The sequence below is a fragment of the Beta vulgaris genome, chromosome 1 (genome assembly GCF_026745355.1).
Source record: "Beta vulgaris subsp. vulgaris cultivar EL10 chromosome 1, EL10.2, whole genome shotgun sequence".
In the NCBI taxonomy this organism is placed as follows: domain Eukaryota; kingdom Viridiplantae; phylum Streptophyta; class Magnoliopsida; order Caryophyllales; family Amaranthaceae; genus Beta; species Beta vulgaris.
This window is the reverse complement of record NC_079202.1, coordinates 31172821-31196961: the sequence shown is the minus strand read 5'-3', so window position 1 is coordinate 31196961 and position 24141 is coordinate 31172821. Positions and strand designations below refer to the sequence as shown.

The following is a 24141-nucleotide window of genomic DNA, read 5'->3' as shown; positions in this document are numbered from 1 at the left end:
TATCTTCCTTATCCATTTAGGATTTTGGGTTCTTCAAGTCCATTATTAGATTTCTTTTCCAATATAAATTAGTATTTAAAACTTTTATCAAAGCATGCTTAATTAAAATATTTTTAACTTTCTTAAATCCTTAAAATAATTTCATTTGACTTTTTAAAATAGTCAACCTTTTGAAATAGTCAAATCATTTTAAATCTAAATTATGTTTAAATATAAATATATAAATACTTAAATATATTTATAAAATCCTTTAAAGTTATATATGGGGGATTACAATTATTCTCAGTATACAGTAAATTTCCTCATTTTCTTATAACTTTTGATAAAGTGACCGTAATAACAAGGAGGCATAGAGTGCGGTTATTTTGTCATGCGATACATTTTTGACGTACTCGCTTCATATTTTAGTTCGTAGGATTTCGATGAAGTAAGTTTTTGTTTACTTATAAGTATTCATTTCATATTTTATATATTTAACTATTCGAGGCTAACTTTGGCAAATTATTTTCAGGTTGCTCGTACCTTTACCTATGATCCTTATATGGAAGATCAAATCAATGAGGTGAAGAATAAGTGGACAAGATACTTTATTGATAATTGCATTGCATAGGTTAGTTAGTTAATGTTAATTTTCTTTGTTTTCCTAAATTTAGACGAATATATATAAATTAGTGCAACTTGTACCAACCAACATTATCGTAGTGACTTGGATTTCATGATATATATATATATGTTGGATTCGCATGATATTTGTGTTAGATTGAATTGTATTTATTTATTTTAGAATTTGGAATTTGGATGGTGGATGTTGGAGGAGAATTGGTTCTTAGATGACGATGGATGTTGGTTGTTGAATGAATTTTGGATGATGGATATTCTTTGTTGGCCTCATTTTGGATGATGGATGTTTGGTTGTTGCATATAATATTGTACAGGTTAATTCCCAATTACAGGTTTATCCAATTTACAAACGGAGCTCTACCGAAATTTATGCAGAAAATTTTGTTGCATATTGCTGCATTCGGCTTGCTACATAGCTTCCTTGAGCTTGGATTATGGAAACTACATGCATAAAAGTTTTTTTTTTTAAATTAAGCATATTGCTGCGGTTTTGCCCAGAAACCGCAACAATATGCTTTATGAATATGATATAACATAAATATATTGCTGCGGTTTTGCCCAAAAATCGCAACAATATATTAATTACCTATTATTGCCCCCTTAATTGTTGGGCGGCCAAAACCGCCGCAATAGGCCACTTAATGACTGCAGCAATAAGCATTTATTCTACTAGTGTAGGATTTTGGTTTTTTAATAAGCCTTGTTCTAATTAACAAAAATTGCATTTTCATTGGTCTTCCATCATTTATTTATGCTTCTAATTCAATGATGAATTTTAAATCATCTAAATGACTTTGGTTAATTAAAAAAAATCTGAAAAAAATTTGGACATACGTTGGATCATGAGTTATTCCCCTCTTCCCTCCATCATCCATAAACCATCATCTCCATTACCCAAATAACCTTTCAAAATCAAATCTCCACAAATATCCTTATAACCTTCCAATACCCCATAACCAAAAACTTGTGTGCAAACCTCACTAAAAGATAAATGCGAGGGAAAAAAATAGAAAAAAAAGTAGTAAATTTATCCTTGTATACGATACTTTAATAAAAAAAAAGTAGCCAAATTTCGCGATCTCGTGAGCTGATAAATGTCCATTCAAATGCGAATATTCTGATTTTAACATCAATTTGTGATGTAGAGAAGCCCTAATTTTAATTTAATCTTTTCTACTTGCAGTAAACTAGTTTAATATAATCTTTTCTTTCTCTCTCTCCTTTTTCTCTCTTATCTCCTCTCTAAAACCTTAATTTTCAACCTAGGGGGCAGGGGCTACCACCACCCTTTTCTCCTTTTATTACTAGTTTTTTATGTTTATGTTTCTAATAAACTTTAGTCTCTCTCTAATGGAGAGTTTTTCTACCCATATATTGGATTATGTCTAGTTGTCTACCCATATATTGGGTTTTATCTCTCTCCATGTGAGAGTTTAGAGAATTTGTTTTTTGAATTTTTGTGTAATTCAAGATGTTGATTTGTTGATCGAAATTTGTGCGGAGTTGCAGCAGATGTTAATACTTCGTTTACAATCACTTGAAGTAATCCGGTTCTACTTCAAAACTACAAAAGATCGACAGACCCCCTCGCAGAAGGCTGCATCAGACAACAATGTGAAAAACGAGGGTTTTCAGAAGTGTTAGATCTATTTAACAATCGTGGTTTTGTCATATCAAAATTGTATTTTTTTCATTTTGATATGTATTTGTTTAGTATTGACTATCTATGTCGTATGACTTTGAATAATTGAATTAATGTTAATTTTTTTTTAAAAACTAGTTTAATATGTTAGTATAATATATATTTCCTTTTATATGATAATTTTATATATAATTTTAAATATAGTATAAATTAATTTTATTTTAATATATACTTTAAATACTTTCGAATATTATAAAAATTATAATTTTCCAAAACTTTATATTACTTATATTGTTATATGATATATCACGATATTAAGATTTGATAAAAATTAGTTAAAAAAACTTGAGTTGGAATTGGAACTTGGGAACATAACTTACTTTCTCTACCCTAACCCTCGATTACAATTTTGCAATTCGGAGTTCTCTCCCTACATTCATCCACTCCAGTTTTATACTTTTGTTATATCCATCTATAAATTTATAAATCACCCCACAATTTCGATTTCGAATTTCCAGCAGCAATCTACGTTTTTACAAATTTGAGGAGCAGATAAGAAGAGTTCTTGATAAGAATTTTCAGGAATTTTTCGACGACACCGGAGAGAGTTGGATCTTCCAAAATTTTGAAGGTTTGTTTAGGACTGATTATACTACAAAGTTTCAATATTTTAAATTTGTATGTGAGGAAAAATTCAGAATTTTTTGTTGAGTTATTAATTTCCATTTTGTTCACTGGTAAAATAAATTCAGATTTTGGGTATTAGCTGAATATATTTCTCTGCTTTCATACTTAAATTTTTATTAGTTGGAATATATGGATTTTATCGAGTCAAAAGAACTATTGAATATATATTAGGATTTTTTTGAGTAAAATTGGTTTCTTGGTTTCTTAATATTTTATATAGTTTGTATAAGTCTTCTCATCATCTATGATACTCTTAGTCGAGTACCGGGATACGGGTAAGTGTCCAAGTGTCGAAGTTGGCTACTCTGAAACTTTTTCATGATTTTGGGCCAAAATGAAGTATCCAGGTGTCCCACCCATGTCGAGGGTACTTGAGGTGAAATGAAGAGTTTGGGTAACAAAGCTCATTATTTGTAATTTTGTATGTAGTTGTAATTTTTTTTTCATGATTTTGTATTTACTTATTTGAGAATGAATTTGTTTTTGTTAAAGGAACTTCTGCCCTCCAATTGCTCTTATGGGCACTGCACAAAATTTTGGCCCTCCTCCTGTACCTGCACAGGTATATTTTAGTATAATCTTATAGCTTTGTTGTGCTGGAATTGCTTGAAATTTGCTTATATGAAACCACAATTGCAGTTTCGTCCTGCCGTCCCAGGGCAGCAGGGGCAGCCATATTTACCTGGGTCTTCTCCGCAGTTCCCTTCGGCTGGCCAGAATATGCCTGGGCAGAATATGCCTTCTGGTCCTAATCAACCTATGCACCATAATCAACCAATGCAGTTTTCTCAACCCATGCAACAGTTACCTCCGAGACCTGGGATGCCTGGTGTTCCTTTTTCGTCACAAGGTATGGGTATGTCATATGGTCAGCAAAACAGGCCTATGACATTGGGTGCTCAGCAGAATCAGCATTCTGCACCACCTTTTGGCAATCACACATCTGGTGTAGGTGGCATGGGAGTTCCTTTTTCTTCATCGTATACAGTAAGATAATTTGTATAAACAGTCTTGTACAGTCTATTTGACTTATTGTTTACTGTGTTGAACTAATTGATTACCATTTCACAGTTTCAACCAGTTTCCCACTTGCCAACTCCTGCAGCACCGGTTGCTGGACATCCATGGTTATCATCTGGTGGTCAAAGCTCTGCACCTTTTGTGCCAGTTCCACCAACAGCAGAACAGTCTCCAGTTTCTTCTACCATTGGTCTTGTGAGTTTATAACAATAAAATGGGAAGGCGATAAGATTTGTTTCTTGCTTGATAGCCAAAGCTTATGGAGCAAACTAATTTATGTTGATTTTATTGAAAATAAATGAGCAAAATAAGAAAAGTATAGAAAATATCATTATCTTTCTTTAAAATTTCTTAAAGCTTGAAGTTAGAAATGAAGCCATTTAAAATAGTTTAAAGTACCACCAGATGGTGTCGAAAAATATGTGATGTGAGGCTTAGATAGTTTTGGCATGGAAAGGAACCTAATAGCTGGAAGGATCAGGTTCCCTCTCTCTATAACTAACTCCTGAAGTCTTCTATCTCAAGCTACCCATAGTCCCCCTTCCCTTGGGCCGATCCATTACATTCCCGGCCGCCAAAAAATTCCACTTTGTCCTAAGGTGGATAGTAATCAGCTTCGTCTTCTTGTCCCGGTGCTGGCCTCAATAGTTGGTAGTGTCCCATTCTCCTACTTCTGGAAAACAGAAACCATGTGCTAATTTCGCCCGTGGATTGCCGATAGTAGTCCTCAGACTTGTCGTGGGATGTAGACCCACAATGTAGGTGCAGTAGATGGGTTGATTATAAATTGGTAGGGAAGAAAAGAAAAAAGAGATTTTAGTGTGAAAAATTGGATGGGGATGATAAATTTGGGACTGGAGTTGTGAGTTTAAGAGTTCAGAGTTGTGGTTCTAAAAGCTCGGAGAGAACATAATTGTTGGGCTCTTTCACCTTTCTTCTGAATTAGGGAGCATGGGACTTTATGTTATAAATAATGTGGGGGTTATTTGAAAAAGGTTTGGGTTGACACATGAGATGGGACGAGGATAAATGAGGGTTGTGAGGAGGATATGATATAATGATCCTTAAGAATATCCAGTTCAAGGCCTTTCCTTGAAGAAAGGAAAATTGGGCTTAAAAGTCATAGGCACAAATTCTTGCCTTACCTCTTCAAGCTTGTTCAGTTTGATCTTCAGTTCTTCACATTATTCAGTTGCTCAATGCTTTTTTTATCGCTCTCTGACTAGGTTGCCACAAACCACAAAAAGTCGTCAAGTCACCCTAGGGACTAGGGAGCTTAAGAATCTCTGGACAGAGTATACATTTTGTGTAGTTTATGATTGGAGACGAGAAAGTTGTTAAACCACTTGTTAAAGGGACTTATATTGTGTCTTTCCTTATTTTCCCCTTTCTATGGCCTTGAGCTAAGTTTACTCCTGAGTTCCTAATAATGTTGCTACTTTTATATGATTATGCTCTTTTTCTCTCCGAGAGGAAGCTGCCTACACTGGATATATCAATTTTTTTGTGTGTTTATAATAGAATAGAACTGACCAATAATAGTATATTGGAAATAGAGTGAAGTGATCAGGTATATTCGTAATTTTGCAATATTAACTAAAGTGGACAATGTAATGGGACAAACTAAGTTGATTGGTGGAGAATATCTTTTGGATGGAGGGATTATATAGTTTTGGGGAGATAACTACCCATGGTTGTGGATTTGCATGTTTCCATTTATTTTTCATATACATGTAATCTTAGGTGAAAGAAGTTATGGAAAAGATTTAGTGTGATGTTATAGAAGTATAAGTACTTCTACATGTTAAATTCTGTGTATGTACCATATGCCATCTGCTTTGTGGTGCAATAATTGTTGAATGAACGGAAATCATATGACAGTAAATATGGATGAGATGCTCTTTGTGTTTAGGAATTATTCTTTAATGGTTAGATACATTAATATCTTTGTATCAATCTAAGAGATAGCTGAAATCACCCAATACTATAGCAAAGAAGCTAAAATTTTATGATTTTCGTTTTTTCTTGCTTATTAATTTATATTGTACTTAACAAGTAGTTTCCTGTCATGGAATAATACAAATGTAGTATTGATGTCATTTTCCCTTTAAGTAGCAAGACAATATGTCTTTATGTGACATACGTAAAACAAATCTCAGCATTTAAGAATACTTACAAAATTTTCTGATGTCAAGTCTATGGAGCAAGATCTTTTTCTTGTTTTTGGCATCAGAGGATAGTTCTTATGCTCTTAAAATATGTTGTGGAGACTGGATAGTACTAAAGCTGTGCTTATGATTAATTACTGATTGATACAAGTCTGAATTAGCAGTTTTTCTCGAATTTCTTGACCACTTTCTTCATTAAATTCTTTTAAAATTACTGGTTCCAGGCTGTTAATCTTCCTGATACTAGTCAACAGTCCTCATCTGATTGGCAAGAGCACACCACTCCCGATGGCAGAAGGTTTGATTTGTTATCTTAACATTTTATAAGCTTTTATCTGTGTTCTTGGGTGTATTTTCTGCTTCTGCTGAATGCCGAAAACTTATATTTACACACTGCTGGTTAGTCTTATTTGCAATTCCTCTTTTCAGGGAGAGGGGATAAAGTTAAAGATGAAAAACTAAATAAAAGCTGTTATTTTTGGCTTCTTTGTTGATGAGTTAGACTGTTTGTTGCATTGCTATTTTGTCGTCGGTGAGCAGGTACTATTATAACAAAAAAACAAAGCAATCTAGCTGGGAGAAGCCTTCAGAACTGATGACCCCACTGGAGGTGAGTCATTTTTCATCTTTAGCTTGTTTCTGTTTAAGTTGCTTCATTTTGAGTTGATTAATGAATAATGCATTTTTTGATTGCATGTTACTTGCTGGGCATGTTCTTGTTTATGGTTGGCAACTATAACTTAAATTAAAGGACTACTTGAACTGGACAAAATTGTTTTATTCCAATTCTCCTTTTGTTTGCATGTTTCCACTGGTTTGTAGATCTCATGGCAAGTCAGGAGACTACTCTTAATGCTCACCTTGAAGGCGGATTCACTTTTGCAAGGCAGGCAATGATTTGCTATCTACACTTATTATCTTAGATAGGAAACTCTGTTTTCTTTTGCTGATTTGATGTTGACTGATGATGATTGATGCTTGTATATATACTAATCTGAAGAGTGATTTTCCTGTCCACTATGGACTTTCCTGGTTTTATTCATCGTCCCTTAGTACTTGATACTGCAATGCTGTTACTTAATTGTGAAACCGGAAATGGGGATGAGTTTCAGTTGCTTTGTCATTGATTGAACTATTTGCAAATGACTGATAGTCCATTGTCATATCTATCTTGGCTTATTACAAGAAGTACTAGAATTTGCTTCCCTGACGTAGTCAGCAGCTTCTTTTATATTCAGGTTTGAGTTTGAAGTTGATGTATTTATAAATTTGGGAGCCTTTTGAGTTAGTGACTCATATTTTTGATGACATTGTCTTAAGCCAAGTCAAAAGATGACCCACGGTAGTGTTTATGTGCTGCATGGTTTTTTTTGTGTGTCCTTCGTCATGCTTTTATTGGATTGACCTACATAATGATCAAATTACGGATTCTCTCTGATTTCCTAGTTCAAACTTACAACTCACTTTTGTTATTGGTGAAACGGCTGGAAATTGCTTATGAGATATGTTTCTGATAAATTATGTTGTTATTGGAGTTGTAACAAGCATTTGCCTTGTCTAAACCGAGGAAATCAGGTATCTTGCTTCTAACTGTGTGCTAAACATTTTACGAGGCTGTAAAAGCTGTTGTGGCTTCTGTTCGTTCTCACTGAGATGATTGATTTTTGTAAGCTTTTTTCGACTCAACATTTTGATGATTTAGAAACTCGGTGAGCTCTTTATAACTGATTTGTATGCACTAGGTCAAGTATTTACCTGTCATCGCCCATCATGGTGATGCAGCAAATATTAGTTATCTTTTTAGATACACCACTACCACATAATTACTGATAGCTTCATGTATATTATGAAAAAGCGACAATATATATATTTTCTTGCTTTATGTAGTAATTGTATCTACAAATGTCATTGCCGATATTATTGGCAGTTTATAGTTATATCTCCTATGCTTCTATTTTCAGATTTCATTTTGTTTTCTGTTTCCTACTCTCTTCCTGCCCTCCCTCTCCCCTTCTCTCTATCTGTCCCCCTAGGTGTTTTTTGAAGGTGTAGATAACTATGCATATATGCTTTAGAGTATCGTGTTATCCACGTATAGATTTTGTATTCTGCTTCTACTTATTTCCTGGCTCTCTTAAAGGGTCCAATTAGCTTGTCTTATTTCTTTCATCTGACTGAAAATAGGTTGTAATCTCTCTGTCTCTAAATAATTTCACTTATCGCAGAGAGCTGATGCATCTACTGTGTGGAAGGAATTTACGACTCCAGAAGGGAAGAAGTATGCTTGACATTCCATTGTACATTATTCTCAAGTACCTCAGGTTTTGGGTATACATGCCTGTGCATTTCGGGACTGTTGCTCTATTGATTTATGTTTCTTTTGCTCTGCTAACTAGGTATTACTATAACAAGGCTACGAAGGAATCAAAATGGACCATACCTGAGGAGTTGAAGGTATATATGAGTCTCAGGAATTTCATCCAGACCTTGCTAGTCTTGGGTTTTCATTCTCATTTATATGGTGCTCGTCTTTGCAGTTGGCGCGTGAGAGAGCTGAAAAAGCAGCTAGTCAGGGAGCACAGTTGGAAACAGGGGTGAATTCTCAATCCAAGCCAGCTGGAAGTTTAACCCCTGAGGAAGCACGTACAGCTGCTGCCGTTCTCGCCAGCTCCAATGTATCATCATCTGCCACTTTAAGTGTTCCACCAGCTGTCAACCCATCACCTTTGGTTAATGCTGCGTCAGCAGAAATCCCTGTGGGGCATTCAGCTGCTCCGACCAGCATGGCTGTAACAAACACTCCTGCAGTAACTGCACCTCTGTCAGCTTTCACTACTGGAGATCCTGGGCTTCCTGCTTCCTCAAATGCCCCCCTTATAACAGTGTATACAACTTTTATTCATGATGTCTCTTTAGCCTTGCTTTTCTGTGTCGTAAATACACCACTTATTGCTTTTGATGGGGTCAGATTGCAATCTACCTTATTTTTAGGGGTTGTACTTATGGGAAGTATAATCATTAAATCTTAGTTGTAGATTGCCTACTGCATATGGAGAATGAAAGGTATGTCTAAGCCTTACATCTAAATACTTAATACAAAAGGAAGGTTTAGATACTGGCCTAGGTTCCTTCTGTTCATAAGTCTGCTACTTGATCTATCATCCTGGCTGCGTGCTTGATGGTTCTCTGGTCCAGTGACCTTTTGTGGACATGTGTTCTTGCTATTTGAGGGTCAAACCCTTCATTTCAGATAGTGTCACCAAAAACTGCCAAGCTGTTTATCTGGAGAATGAGTTTAGTCCATCACTCCATCCTCCATGACTGTGATATAGAGAGCCAACTCTATACTACGAAGCTTGGGTCTCATGGTTGATTTGACAGACATTTGCTTGGTATCTGAAGCCCCCAGCTCCATGTGTATATAAACCTGCAAAACCTGCTGCTGAGGTGATACTAATAAAAGAGTATTTGCTCTCATTTTTGCTGGGAAGGTGACTTAGTGACACTGACAAAAAGCTTAAGTGAAGGTTGAAGAGTGATGGTAGATGATGAGAAAGTCCCTGTTATTCCTATTTGCGATAGTTGGAGAGCGGGGAGGGTGTTTATTTGTGAATCTTTGCATTATACATGTTGATCCAGATTTTGCAGTTGAAATGAGAAGAGTAATGGATTGTTTGAGGTCAGGTCGTGTTAGTGCCACTCCTGAAATCCCAATTAAAGTAAGCATCAGAGATAGGAAGTTGAGCCCATCTCCTGTGGCCCTTGGGCCCTCCCTCAAAACATATAGGTACTATCAAGTTCAATGGGATGGTACCAGCTAATGAGGAGATTGGTTATGTTCTTGCGTATAAGACCAGGCTGTTAGCTGGTCTGTGATAACTGGAGGAAGAAAATTTGTTTAGGTGGACCAGTGAATTGCCAAAGTCAGCTTAGATCAATGCCATCGTGCGAACTCTCAAAGCAACAAAAATGCGCTTGTTATTAACTTAGCATTTCACTTGAGACTGCCTAAGGGGGTATCCTAGCGGTCAGTAGGCATTTAGGGCTTACACTTTGGCTCTTGTTGATAACAGTAGCAGGGAGATTGATGTTGAAAAAGAGGTGTTCTACATGTTATTTATTAAAATTAGTGAGTCGCTTGGGTGATGACCCGGGGTTATTGTGCTTCCTACATTTGGTGAGTTATTAAATATTATTGCGATCAATGTATTCATTTTTTAAAAATTTGGTTTCAAACTATAGTTTTAAAATAGGGGAGCACACATTTTACTTATATCATGCATTCAAATTAGTAGAACTTACACTTTTTGCCATTCTGGCTATCATAATTTTGCTCCAAAATGGGGAGTCGAAGTGTTTATAACCATGTTGGAGCTTTAATGATCCAATATGGGTACTTGAGGTAAATGAAAAGTCGGAGTAAAATATTACTTTTATTATGGACAACAGAAGCAATAAGATTGTAGTAGATTGGTGGAGAAGTCTCTTTCCTCCACTGTCACATGTTAGAATTTTGAGTCTTGACGTAGAGAATATTTGTGATTTATTACAAATTGTTTGAGTTTGACATGGACTAAAGGCCCTTAGGGATGCCATGTGCGTGAGAGATTGTATTATCCACGATTTTTTAATAATAGTGTAGATATCCTGAACTTATATTTTTGTCACTTTTTGTTATGGTTTCAAACACCTGCTCTCTTAAAAGGCAAACTGAATCTCTTGCTGGCTCTAACTGTACTATCCTCTACAGGAATGCTGCAGACAAATTACAGTCTCAAGAAACCTTAACTCCTATGGATGGAGCTCCTGTGCAGGATCATGAGGTATGGTTAGGTGAATTGAAGTTTATTTATATCTCACTTGCACTCTTCTGCAACTTGGTGCATTAAATGCTGTATGCCTTTGTGCTTGGTGTTTACCAAAATGATGTCAACACAAACGGTTATTTTAGTTTGATATTTTGCAAATTTCTTTTCTTTTTGGATTGCAGGAAGCGCACAAAGGGATGTTAGCTGCTGCGAAAGGTGATTTGATTGAGAAACCAGCGGATGACGAACCTTTGGTTTTTGCGAGCAAACAGGTAGGAATCATGATGTTCTCAGATTACTTTTTCTAGCATGCTTTTTTTTTTTTTTTTTTTTTTTGCGTAATAGTTTCGCTGACTTATCTCTCTTTTCTTAGGAAGCAAAAGCTGCATTTAAGTCACTTCTTGAGTCTGCAAATGTTCAGTCTGATTGGACCTGGGATCAGGTATGTAGATGATCTTCTCTTGAATAGAACAAAGTAGCATGATAACATGGAGTATATCAAGCTAGGTTGCCAATGACTTCATGTTTTCGTAATCTATTATTAGGCAATGAGGGTGATAGTCAATGACAAGAGGTATGGTGCTCTGAAGACGTTAGGAGAGCGAAAGCAAGCATTTAACGAGGTATTATTATGTTGACTATGCTTTTTTCTAGTTCCTGCAATGTTTGTTTTTCGTATCTCTATGCTGTTTCTCTGTTGATGTATTGATTTTTGTGTTCCAAAGATTTTGTATTCTTGATATGAGTGTTACCTAAATCACTATCCCCCCATGAATTGCGATCTAAAAAAGGCAATTGCATTCCAGTACCATTGTCATACAGCAAATTAGGTGCTTGATATTGTCAAGTCTGTTCTCAATTTTTTTTTTGTTCTAGTATTTGGGTCAGCGGAAGAAACAGGAGGCTGAGGAGCGACGCATGAGGCAAAAGAAAGCCAAGGAAGAGTTTATGAAAATGCTGGAAGTATGTTTCTCACTTCAATCCTTTTGCCTCTGATTCATTTTCATACTTAAATGCTGGAACAGTGGCCTGTGTGTATGATAATAACATATCTATATTCTTTGTTTCAAGGAGTCGGAGGTACTGACATCATCTATAAAATGGAGGTTTGTGTTTTGTGACATTACAAGCTTGATTTGCTTCCTCTTGGCTGTCTCAAATCAAAGCAGATGTTTTGTGACATTACAAGCTTGATTTTAGGGTGCCTCTGGCCTGTTCTATTGTTCTTATTAATATTTTATTGTCTTCAGTAAAGCTATTACTATGTTTGAAGATGATGAACGGTTCAAAGCTGTTGAAAAGCCCAAAGACAGGCAAGAGCTTTTCGAGAATTACTTGGTGGAACTCCAAAAAAAGGTAAGGGTTTGCTTTAGCATCTTTTGCAGGAAGATTAGTACTTATAAAATATAAATCTAATTAGAAATTATTTTCAAGGAGAATGCTAGATATGCTTTCCTTATGTATTCAATATTGTAATATGTAGCCTACACAATCTAATTTATTCTAAGCTGTTATCTTCAATTTTGTCTATGGTCTAGCTGTTCGCTGCTATGTGAATATGATGCAACACCTTATTAAGTTATGATGATGTATATGTGGAGTGTTTGAGAGGGGTGTATCCATATTCACTTCTTCACATATAATGCATTTGAAAAATGATGCTTTGACTTACATTAGTTGAGAGGTGGTTTTGCTATGCTCTCTCGAGGCTTCAATTTTAATGAACAAAGCCTTAGCAGAAAAGTTAATGTACCCAGTCTTCTGTACAATGAAGAGGTTGGTTTGCTGTGTTCACTGAAGGCTTAGATTTTATTAAACCAAGCCTTAGCAAAAAAGCTAGTTTGTTCGAGCTGTGAAGTAACAGTCTCTGTTTTTCCAACACGCCATACTCTCAATATGAGGATAAAGGCCATAAGAAGACTGGTCTCCTGAATCAAATTTTGCATTTTGCTTCACAATTTTAATTTTGGAGAACTGGAATTCATGTAATTACTATATTATTGTATATTCTCAGCTATTCTTTCATTATTTGCTGAATTATGAGCTTTGCTAAGTATGCATATATTCCTGTTTGGCTACTGAAGTTTATGCTTCTTGTGCTAACTTTATGCAGGAAAAGGAGAAGGCAGAAGAAGAGTATAGGCGGAATAGAGAAGAATACTGGAAGTTTCTTGAATCTTGTGACTTTATTGAGGTGTGTTATGATAGTTTATTGATGTGTACTTACTTTCCTATTTTAAGGCACGTCATCTTGGTTTATGAAAATATTCTTTTTGGTTTTTTAGGCAAACAGCCTATGGAGAAAAGTTCAGGACCGCTTGGAGGATGATGAAAGATGCTCACGTCTTGAAAAGATTGATCGCTTAGAAATATTTCAGGTTTATAGCGTATTTGTACTATTTGCTTATCTTTGCTGGAACTTAAATGTCGCTTTCAAAATAAAAAAAGAATCCTTGCTGGAACTTTTACATTAATTGTGGTGTTTGGCAGGATTATATACGGTATTTGGAGAAGGAAGAAGAGGAACAGAAGAAGCTTCAGAAGGTTTGTTTTTGTTCTTTCCTCCTCATTCCTTGCATTCCTATGTCGATGCCTTCCATCGCTATCACCCAGTTTTTGGAGGTCTTGAATTTCTTGCCAAGTTCTGACAATGTGGCTTGACATTATTTTCTGATTTGCATCACATTTACACTGTCAGTTTGAGTTATGCTCTCATATGAACATTTTTTCAGGAGCAATTGAGGAGAGTAGAGCGAAAGAATCGTGATGAATTTCGCAAGATGTTGGAGGTTGATACTGCAGCTGGTGCTCTCACTGCAAAAACAAGCTGGCGTGAATATTGTGGCAAGGTACATAGTCTTTTCTCAGATGCTTTCAATAATAAAGGAGGATGGAGCAATTCTATTTAGGCTATATGGTGGTCAAAATTTTCTACTTTCATGAACAGGTCAAAGACTCTCCTGCTTATCTTGCTGTAGCACGCAACACATCTGGGTCTACTCCGAAAGATTTGTTTGAGGATGTGGTTGATGAATTGGAAAACCAGGTACGTATTTACTAACCATACCCATGCTCTATCTATTCACTCTTTAGATTTCTTCATGAAATAATGCCTTTTTTTTCCTATCTAACTTTGACAATAGCATACAACAGTTAATAAAAAAGATGAATATTATGAACTTCCTATTTGGTCTTCCATCTTTGGAACTTTTGATTCTTTTATTTCGAGCCTACAACTTTCTCCAAGTTCTGCCATTATATATATTACTCTTTGGTATGCTTGGTAACAGTGAACTGGTTAGTTTCTGTAAGAAATGCTTTTAGTAATTAGTTGTTCCCCTTCTATATATATTTTTTAAAAATTGTTTTTTTTGGGGGGGGGGGGTTGTGTTGCATTCTGTATTACTTCGTGTTCTTCAAATTTGCTATCTCATTGATGTAGTTATACCTTTTTTTATTCCTTATAAAACGTCTTCTAAACTACACCAATGTATTTGACATAGTCCCTTGTCCCCAACTCCCCATCCTTTATTTTTTTTTTTTTTTGGGGGGGTGTTGGTTGTTTGCTGTATACATGACAAAAGATATAACATTTCCTGGCCATTGCTAATTGCTATATAAATACCTCTGAGTTTCTTTTGTTTTTCTGCCAGTACCACGATGACAAAAGTAGAATAAAAGATGCGATGAAGTTGTGCAAGGTAAGACATAACATTATCTGGGCAGTGCTTTATAATATGGCTATCAAGATACTGGAGAACAAATGATCCATAACATGGACTTCATTTTTATTGTAGATTGTTATGACTTCAACTTGGACCTTTGAGGAATTTAAGGCATCTATTTCCTTGGAGCTTGGGTCTCCACTAATAGCAGATATCAATTTGAAGGTATACATATCTTTTCTTTTAAAATTTTAAATTGTTTGAAATAGTAAAATGGCTTGTTGAAGATTTCTATGTGGATCAACTTATCATAGTTTTGTATATATCACTTCAGCCTTGTCACATTTGGTGTTACCTCTCTATGCTAAAGGGCTGTTTGGTTCAAAGGGTAGGAAATCTTGGAAGAGAAAAGAAAGGAAGTAATAGAATACTTCTTGATTACTCATATCGTTTTGTTTGGAAAAGCTTAGTTTTAAAAGGCGCAAGGTGCGAAGTGAATGGAGGCGCAAGGCGAAGGCACACGCATCCCTTAGGCAAGCCGCACCTTTGGTGCAATCTTGGAAAAAAGGGATAGGACAAGGGAAGAATCCAAATCGAACACGCAAAAGATAGTAGATTGAAGAAACCGGTGAAAGGCGACAACTACTGGACGAGTGAAGCGCCGGTAACCATGGGAAAAGTCCAAGTGACCCTCCAAATTTTGGGAATTAGGGTTTTGTCGAGTTGGCCTTTTTGATTTACGATTTGAATTGAAGGAATTTTATACAATTAGATGAGGGATCTAGGTTGAATTGATAACTTAAAGCCTGGGTGAGTTTTAATTTACTAGACATCTTATTCCTTATGGTCCTGAGCTCAAATCTCCTCATCTTTCTCGCGTCTTCGAAGAAAGCGACAAAGGCGGTTCGCCTAGCGCCTCGCCAAAGGCAGCTGGAGGCGCGCGCCTCCTTTCGCCTGTCTTAGTTTTAAAAAGCGCACCCAAGGTGCGCCTAGGCGCTAGGCGAGTAGAAGCTTTGAGAAAATCGCCTCGTCGAACTCAGGCAAGGCGAATCACGTCAGGCGAGGCGAATCACATCAGGCGAGGAGTGGCGCGCGCTTCTTGCCGCCTTTGAGAGAGTCGCAAGGTGCACCGCCTGACCGCTTTCATTAGGGAGGCGCAATACAGAGAGGAAAGAGTAGATCTAAGTTGAGAATTCGGAAAATGAAATAAAATTTCTTCAAATTCAAACTTACTTGCCTTTAATTTACCAATTTCGAGCAAAAGTCCTTTGTTAATTGCATTGAATTTCATCAAATTAAATGAATCCCTAATTTGAGAGGTAATCCTAATTTGGGAGGAAACCCTAATTTATGATTTGGTGGCAATTGATTGTCACTAGTTTGCCTGAGAGGATAGAGAAAGCCGGTGGGCCATCTACTATAAATTCCGGCACCAAATCTCCGATCTCCGGTGCCGGCAATCTTCAAGTGTGCTTTCTCTTTCTTCGATGTTCTTCTCTTCCTCTCTGTTCTTTTTCTTTTTATGCTTTTTTGAAGGAAGTCTGTCGGTCTTCTTTTCTTTTCTATAGCTGTAGAGACTAGAGGGACCTACTTCCTTTTTTTTTTCAAATAATAACTGAGGAAGTCACGTGCTTTCCTTATTTTCCTTTATGTTTTTTCTTTTTCCTTCTATTTCCTCATATTTCTTTTTTCTTTTTCTTTTTCTTTTTCTTTTTCCTTTTCCTTTTCCTTTTCCTTTTCCTTTTCATGCTCTCCTTTTCTATTTCTTGATGACTGATGAGGCTCCCCTCGGCCCACCTAGTTCCTCTCACCCAGTTCCTCTAAAAAAAGTCTCTGATCACATTGGTTTGTTCTTTCGAAACATAGAAATATACAGTTTTTTTTTTTACTTATACTTACTGACAAGTAGCTTATAATATTAGCTTATAATATTTAATTACACCAACTTATATTTTAAAAAATTATTATGCTGTTTTGAGCATATAATATGTTCAGTAATTGATTATAAAGGTTTTTTGCACCAAAAATGCGCCTCGCCTACAAGTTTACGCCTCCCTTCGCTTTGCCCCTTGCGCCTTCCCCCGTTGGTCGCTTCGCCTAGGTTTTCGGATGCAATTTAGCTTGCGCTTGGACTCGTCCCTCATCGAGGTGCACCTTGGGTTTGCTTTTTAAAACAAAGTGGAAAAGAGTAGGGGTTTCAATTCCTATTTAATACTTGGTTCACCAAATAATCAAAACCTCCAGGTGGGCCATCACTGTTAGAGGTGTAGGTGGGTAGAGGAGTAATGGTGTAGTTATGTAAAAGGTATTCGGGGGGGATTGATATCCTTTTGGAAAAGAATAGGGGAGTGATGGTGTAATTAAATATTCGGTTTTTTCACCATATACCCCTGACAAATTTTTTTTTGCACCGTATACCCTTTCGACTTTTGAAATTCACCATATACCCCTCACTTTTGAAAAAATACATCCAGTTATCCTTAATGACTAACGGCGTTAAGCTCCGTTAGTCATTAACCCCTAATCTCCCTCTAATCCTACTTAACTAACCCTAATTATAACCCTAACCCTAACCCTAATATCCTCTCCCTAATACCCTAACCCTAACCCCATCCCCCATCCCCATCCCCAACCCCAATCCCAACCCCACCCTTGCAGTCCCCATCCCCACCACCCCCGAAGCCCCTCCTCCGCCTCCCACAGCGCCGCAACCCCCTCCCCTTTCTGCCGCCCGCAGCACCGCAAACCCCACCGCAACCCCCTCCACCTTCTGACACCCCACAGCACCGAAAAAGTCTCCCTCACAAACTCGCGCAACCCCCCTTCCCCTGCAAAATTGCGCAACTCCCTCCCCGCAGCGAGGATGGTGCGACATTTTTCAGTGAGGTGCGAACGATTTTTGGGGTGGTGTGAAAGGGTTTTCGGGTGGTGCGAACGGTTTCTGGGGTGGTGCGAACGGTTTCCGGGGTTGTGCGAACGATTTCTGGGATGGTGCGAACGGTTTCCGGGTGGTGCGAACGGTTTCCGGGTGGTGAGAACGGTTTCTGGGGTGGTATAACATTCTCAAGGTGGTGCGAGGGTAGTGCGAGTATTTTAAGGGGGTGGTGGTGGTGGGTGGGCTTCGAAAAACTGAGTGGTGGGGTTCACAATGCAAAAATCCGGTGGGGTGGGGGTCACAGGTGCGAAATTTCGGTGGGGTGGGGGTGGGCGAGGTTGCGGCTGGGGTGGTGGGAGTGGTCGTCTGGTGGGGGTAGGCGAGGTTGCGGCTGGGGTGGTGGGGGTGGTGGTCTAGTGGTGGTGGGCGAGGTTGCGGCTGGGGTGGTGGTCTGGTGGGACTAGGGGTGTTGGGGGTGGTGGATGGGCTGGGGGTGGGCTGGTGGGTGGGCTGGTGGGCTTTAGGGTTAGTTAGGTTTTTAGGGTTTCTTATTGTTATTAGGGTTATTTAGGATTTAGGGTTTATGATAGTTAATTTGGATTAGGAGAGGATTAGGGCCTAATGACTAACGGAAGTCTAACACCGTTAGTCAAAAGGGTAAGTTGATGTATTTTTCGAAAAGTGAGGGGTATATGATGAATTTGGAAACTTGAAAGGGTATACGGTGCAAAAAAAAATTTGTCAGGGGTATATGGTGAAAAAACCGTTAAATATTTGATATTAGGGAAAATTCCTGAAGTTTGATGTAATTCTCAAATTACCCCACATATTTGGAAAATTCCTCGGATACCCCTAAACTTTGTTTTTGCGCTCAAACTACCCTTACTAATGACAGAACTCTAACGTCGTTAATTTTTTTTCTCTCCCCTTTCTATCTTCATCTTCTTCATCTCTCCTCCCACCATTATCCATTAAAGACATTAGAAACCATCAATTTTATCTCTCTCATCCCCATCTTCATCTTCCTAATTCTCAAAAATGAATTCCATCTTCATCTTTGAGTTATGAAATTCCGAAAAATCCCTTTCAAAGTTTAGGCAGCAGCTCAAAAATCCCTAAACTTTGTGTTTGGGCTCAAGCTACCCTTACTAGTGGCAGCAGCTCAAGCAAGCAGGGTGAGAGAGAAAGAAGGAGGAAGCAAGCCCGCAAGCTGTAGCGGGGTACCGACGGTGCTCTAGGGTGTTGGCGGTGCATCGGCGAGGGTGCGTAGGTGGTGCGGTGGTTTTCTGAAGCGTTTGTGGCGGCGCCGAGCAGGTACAAGAAGGAAGAAGTTTCGTGATTTTTTTTTTCCTGATTTTTATTGATTTTTGTTGGGGTTTTGTGACTGAATTTCCATGGTCTTCGAGGAGATTAGTGGTGAAGAAGGTGGGAGGAAAGAAATCAACGACGTTAAGGTTTCGTCATTAATAAGGGCCGGTAATTTGAGAATTACATCAAACCTCATGGGTACCTTGAGGAATTTTCCCTTGATATTAACATGGTGTCACATTGGCTTTCAACATATGATGGCTTTAAAGCTTAGATGTGGCAAGCTATTGGTCTATCTTGACATCATTTTAAGTTTCAAAGGAATATACAAGTCATTTCACGACATCCATAAGGCGTATGGAAAGCCTTAAATTTATTTTAAATCAAACCAAAAGCCATCTGAAAATGGGGGAAAAGAAAATTTCAGCATCATAAGAAGTACATAGTAAACCACAATTAGACAAGCATTTAGGCCAATCACCAATGTCACTAGATATTATTTAATAATTAAGATGCATAAGGGTTATATTTTGATAGAGCTGGGCTTTCACTAATTATTGAATTCTTACCACCTATTTTTACCAGTAGAGCGACAAAGCAATAGAAGATAACCAGATTATTGAATTCTCCAACTCCCAAGTGTAACAAGTGTTAGGCTGACAAAATAGGTTGCTTTCGCTGATTTATGATTCCGCGGTCCCCCCAAATCCTTAGGTGTATTTCAAGCAGGAAATCCTTTTATGTTAGTTCTGGAGATCTTAAATCAAAGAGAGATAAGGTGAAAAAAAAATGAAATTTTGGTGATCTTCCCCAAAATTCCTTGTTTAGAGATCTGACACTTATAACCAGATGAGGTTTGGAAAAAAAGCAATCTTAGATCATGCATGCAACAACAATCTTAGGTTTGGGCCGTTTGGCAATCTTGTTTTTTACCTGCCAGCATATTTATCTTCTTATTTACTTTTGATGAAAATCTTTTCCCTTTCTTCATATAATATTTCCGTTTATGCTTTTGGCCAAATATTAAAATGTAAAAGAATAACTTTTTAATCGCTCATAATACAAAGTAAAAGGTTTTATAAACCTTTATGTTAAAATTTGAAAGTTCTATATTTCTTTATTTCTTTGCAATTTGCATTTCTCCATTTACTTGTTTTTGTGTCCCTATCCCCACTCCCAATTTTGTGCAACATATTTCGCTTGACGCTTTTTCAAATTTTATTTATATTATTAAATCTGTTTCCCAATCTCGGAATTTTGAAATTGTCATTCACCACCATTACTGGTTTCTGACTTACGCCCAACACAGGTAGCCACTTTTCCCCTGATTCGAACCTTATACTCCCTCAAGTGTTATTATAATGTTCCTACTAACCTTTATCAGTTCTCTCTCATTGTTCCCACTTCCCACTTTTCTTCTTTCGATAATCTTTTTCTTTGTAATTATAACCCTACCCATCCACATAAAGCTCTAGTCCTTCTTAAAGTATTTTCCCAAACCCCGTTCCTCTACTTTTTAAAGCCACCAACCCCCAAGTCCCCAAGCAATAGAAAAAAGACCTCGTCTCTCTTAGCACATTAATACAACCCCTTCACGAGCACAACCACAACCAAGGTCACAATTACAACCCTCTTTGCCTCTCTCTCTAGTTTCTAACTTTTACCCCTCTTTGACCACCCATCTTGACCCAATCACCACAAATTTTGAGCGCAATGATAGATGCGATTCCGGTGACACCAAGCCTTCAATGACGATTTTTGAGGATAGGTCTATGTCATCTACACTAAATATCTTGGCTAGATCAAGCTAAGCAGTTCCCCATGCCAACAAAGCCAAATTTATCACAATGATGGAGATTTGAACATAGATTCAACCATGAGAATATAATCAAGTCCCAAAATTATTAAATCCTGTTAATTTTGGGATTAAAGCTTTGGCATTGTTGTTGCTTAAGGACATATTGTTGCAGTGCTTTAGATCTAACTCGTTAATGTTTAGTGAATATTATTTAATCTTTTTCTAGATGTAAGTGTAGTAGAATTTGCTTTATTTTTTTTTTGTTTATTTTTGTTTTCACCTGTGAAATCGTAGGACCGTAAGTTGCAAGAATGAGTGGTCCATCAGTTCTTCTATATTGAAGAGCATCGAAAACAATACTGGATTTTTTTTATCTGTTGCATTCTGCAGTGAATTATTGGTCTTGAGGGTTGAGTTTGTCCTGAAAAACAATTGAAGAAATAGCTTCACCAACGTAGGGATGTTAAACTTTGAATTTTGGTACTGAAGACCTAGAGTATTTATACCTACTCTTCAACTGTTAAAGTAAATGACTGGAGTCAAATTCTAAAAAAAAACGACGACCATTTTCCTATATGTAATGTGACACTGCAGTTCCACACCCATATTTTATAAGATGTATGAACCAGATCCCAACTGTCCAAATGGTCCTTAACTCATTTTCTCGTGGACTATTTAACCAATAAATAGACACCATTATTTTCTGGCAGATTGGCGACACAATTGCTGCTTTTCGGTCTATGCCCTATGGAATAAAAAAACAGACCTACTTTCTAGGAGCATATTAACAGGGATCACTGAATTGGCAATCTATCTCTTGTCCTTTTGTAAGGATGATTGGATTAATGCAGTCTGTTGTGGGTATTACAAATTTAGTTAGTGATTTCTGCATGTTTAGTTTAAAACTTGTCTACCTAAGAATATGATTGGTCCTACTTCTTTGCAGTTGGTATTTGAAGAGCAGCTCGAGAGGGTCAAAGAAAAGGAGGAGAAAGAAGCTAAAAAGCGCCAGCGTCTTCTCGATGACTTTACTGATCTGTTGCGTTCTCTTAAGGTACGACGAAATTCGTGTCTTATGGCAAAATATCTTGTGGGACCTCTTACCCATTGTTGTTGTGGTGTTTTGTAGGAAATAACTGTGTCTTCTTTGTGGGATGATTCTAAACAACTCTTTGAAGAAAGTGAAGAATACAGGTATACCTAAATCATTGGTGCTGGTAGTTCTCACTCATTTGAATTCCAATCTTATATCTGCTATCAAACCATAAAATTTTGCAGGGAAATTGACAATGAAATATTGGCGAAGGAGGCCTTTGAGGATTATGTTGTGTACCTGCAAGAGAAGGCGAAAGAGAAGGAACGAAAGCGTGAGGAGGAAAAGGTCTTAAAGTGTTACTAAATTGGGATTGCTATTAGTCTATTTGTGTGTTCATAGTATTAGATATTGATGTGTCTGAAATTTCTTCCCATTACTGATTACCCTTTGTATATCTCTTTGAACGCACTAGCCTAGCCATCTTAGTCACCGTGAACTGGAAAGATATGGTTTAGTACTTGAAAATCTGCAAAGTGTTACCTCTCCCCTTCATTCGTTGACCTTATCTAGTTCTTGCTCCTTTAGTGTCACTTTCACTTACTGCCATTTGGTGTGGCAGTGTAAGTCGCCGTACAATCGACACTTGAGAGAGCACTGTTAACTTGTGCATCACTTCTTATTTGTTTGTCATGATCTTCTATGTTACATTTCATACATCAGTTTTTTTTTTTTTTTTTTCTTTATTTGGGGGGGGTTTATAATGGGGCTGCTGGTGGCAGCAATACATGAATGAGCTTTCATTCGTCCACCTTTTGACAAATAAAGTTATGTAATGTAGGTATTTATAACTATTTTATTTATGTTATTAGTTAGAATCATCCATCATCCGTAGTGTATAGTATTTTCTCCATACTTTGATAACCTCCAATATATCATTGGATAACATAACAATTCCTTGTCTGACTCATTCCTGGTGCTGAGTGGATTTTCAGGCGAAAAAGGAGAAAGAGAGAGAAGAAAAGGAGAAGAGGAAGGAGAAGGATAGGAAGGAAAAAGATAAGGATCGTGACCGAGAAAAGCGGAAAGAACGCTCTAAGAAAGAGGAAACAGATGATGAAGCTATGGACGCAACTGATAGTCATAATAGCTACAAGGACGAGAGTAGAAAGGAGAAGGAAAAAGACAGAGACAGAAAGCATAGGAAGCGGCACCATGATACCACTGATGATGTAACTTCTGACAGGGATGATGATAGAGAGAGACGTCAACGAAAGCGGCACCATGATACCACTGACGATGTCAGTTCTGAAAGAGATGATAAAGAGGAGCACAAGAAATCTCGCAGACATGGTAGCGACCGTAAAAAACCTCGTAAGGTATGCAAGTTTCATATGTTAAGGTACCCCTAATTTTGTAATAAAGCTTTTGAATATTGTTTCGGTGTTCTAATTTTTTAATGACATTTACAGCATGAACACTCACCTGATTCAGATGGTGAGAGTAAACATAAAAGACACAAGAGGGATCACCGGGATGGTTCTCGTAGAAGTGGTGCACATGATGATCTTGAAGATGGGGAGCTTGGTGAGGATGGTGAAATCTCGTAGTCCGCACGAAGTAATCAACCTCTGCCTCCTCCTATCCTTGGTATCAATAGAATCTAAATTGTATGCATTCCTTCCCCAACATAGTTTTGTTCTTTTCATATACCTATTCTATGATTATCTTGTTCGACAATTAGATGTGTTTTTCTTTTCTATCTTCTGGGATCGAGTGTTTAGTATTGTCACTTTTTTTAAAAATGCACATGTTTATGATTAAATGGAAAATATGAACGTGTCTCACTTAGTTTATTCTATGTGGCCCATAATCCAATCTCTAATAATTACATACCCCATCCGTTTCCAAATATGTGCAACATTCGCATAGTGACCGTTATTCATCTATCAGCCTTATCTCATATATTTTCTCACAAATTTATAAGATATAACGTAGTCAAGTAGTTTTAGTGCATACTTTCATAATATCAAAACTTTGTATACTTTTTACTTGTATATCAAGAAATAAAGTATTGCATTGGATAGTGTGTAAGCAGGATTTGTTGCATGTACGTGTAAATGAAGAAAGTACTATTTTGTTCTTTCCTTTCCTATAATTCTTGCTGTGAACAGGCCCTTCCGTATAGGAGATGTGGAATTGTTGGAAATACTATCTAGTATCTTACAAGGTCAAAGAACTCTGTTGATATGGATCTTATAGATGTCAAATTTGTAAAATCCACTAGGTCTTCCTCTTGTCATCTTATCTTTCCTATGCCCGCTTCTGTGTATGGCTTCCCTACTGACCGTCTGACTACCATACCTCAACCCCTATAGTAATTCAACATCGTGATGAACTTTGTCCAATATGTATATTGGCGTCTGTGAGTAGTAACTTTGATCCTTCAAAGAATCAACTCATCCCACCGAGTTCAAAATTCTCATAAATTCAAAATTTTAATACAAACAAAATTT

At 37.2% G+C, this 24141-nt stretch overlaps 1 protein-coding gene across 1 annotated transcript; it reads left to right on the top strand.

Moving 5' to 3' along the window:
* The first annotated feature begins 2594 nt into the window (after positions 1 to 2594).
* On the top strand, positions 2595 to 23481 carry LOC104905682 (pre-mRNA-processing protein 40A). Its single transcript, XM_010694284.3, has 28 exons — positions 2595 to 2894; positions 3443 to 3512; positions 3590 to 3937; positions 4022 to 4165; positions 6363 to 6436; positions 6679 to 6748; positions 8364 to 8416; positions 8535 to 8592; positions 8676 to 9022; positions 10889 to 10961; positions 11129 to 11218; positions 11320 to 11388; positions 11492 to 11569; positions 11823 to 11909; positions 12018 to 12052; positions 12197 to 12302; positions 13060 to 13140; positions 13232 to 13324; positions 13437 to 13490; positions 13679 to 13795; positions 13894 to 13992; positions 14600 to 14647; positions 14744 to 14836; positions 21539 to 21646; positions 21722 to 21786; positions 21871 to 21973; positions 22621 to 23004; positions 23098 to 23481. Exons 2-28 carry the CDS (start codon positions 3468 to 3470, stop codon positions 23233 to 23235), a joined length of 3060 nt encoding a protein of 1019 aa, XP_010692586.1. The 5' UTR covers positions 2595 to 2894; positions 3443 to 3467; the 3' UTR covers positions 23236 to 23481.
* Positions 23482 to 24141: the final 660 nt, after the last annotated feature.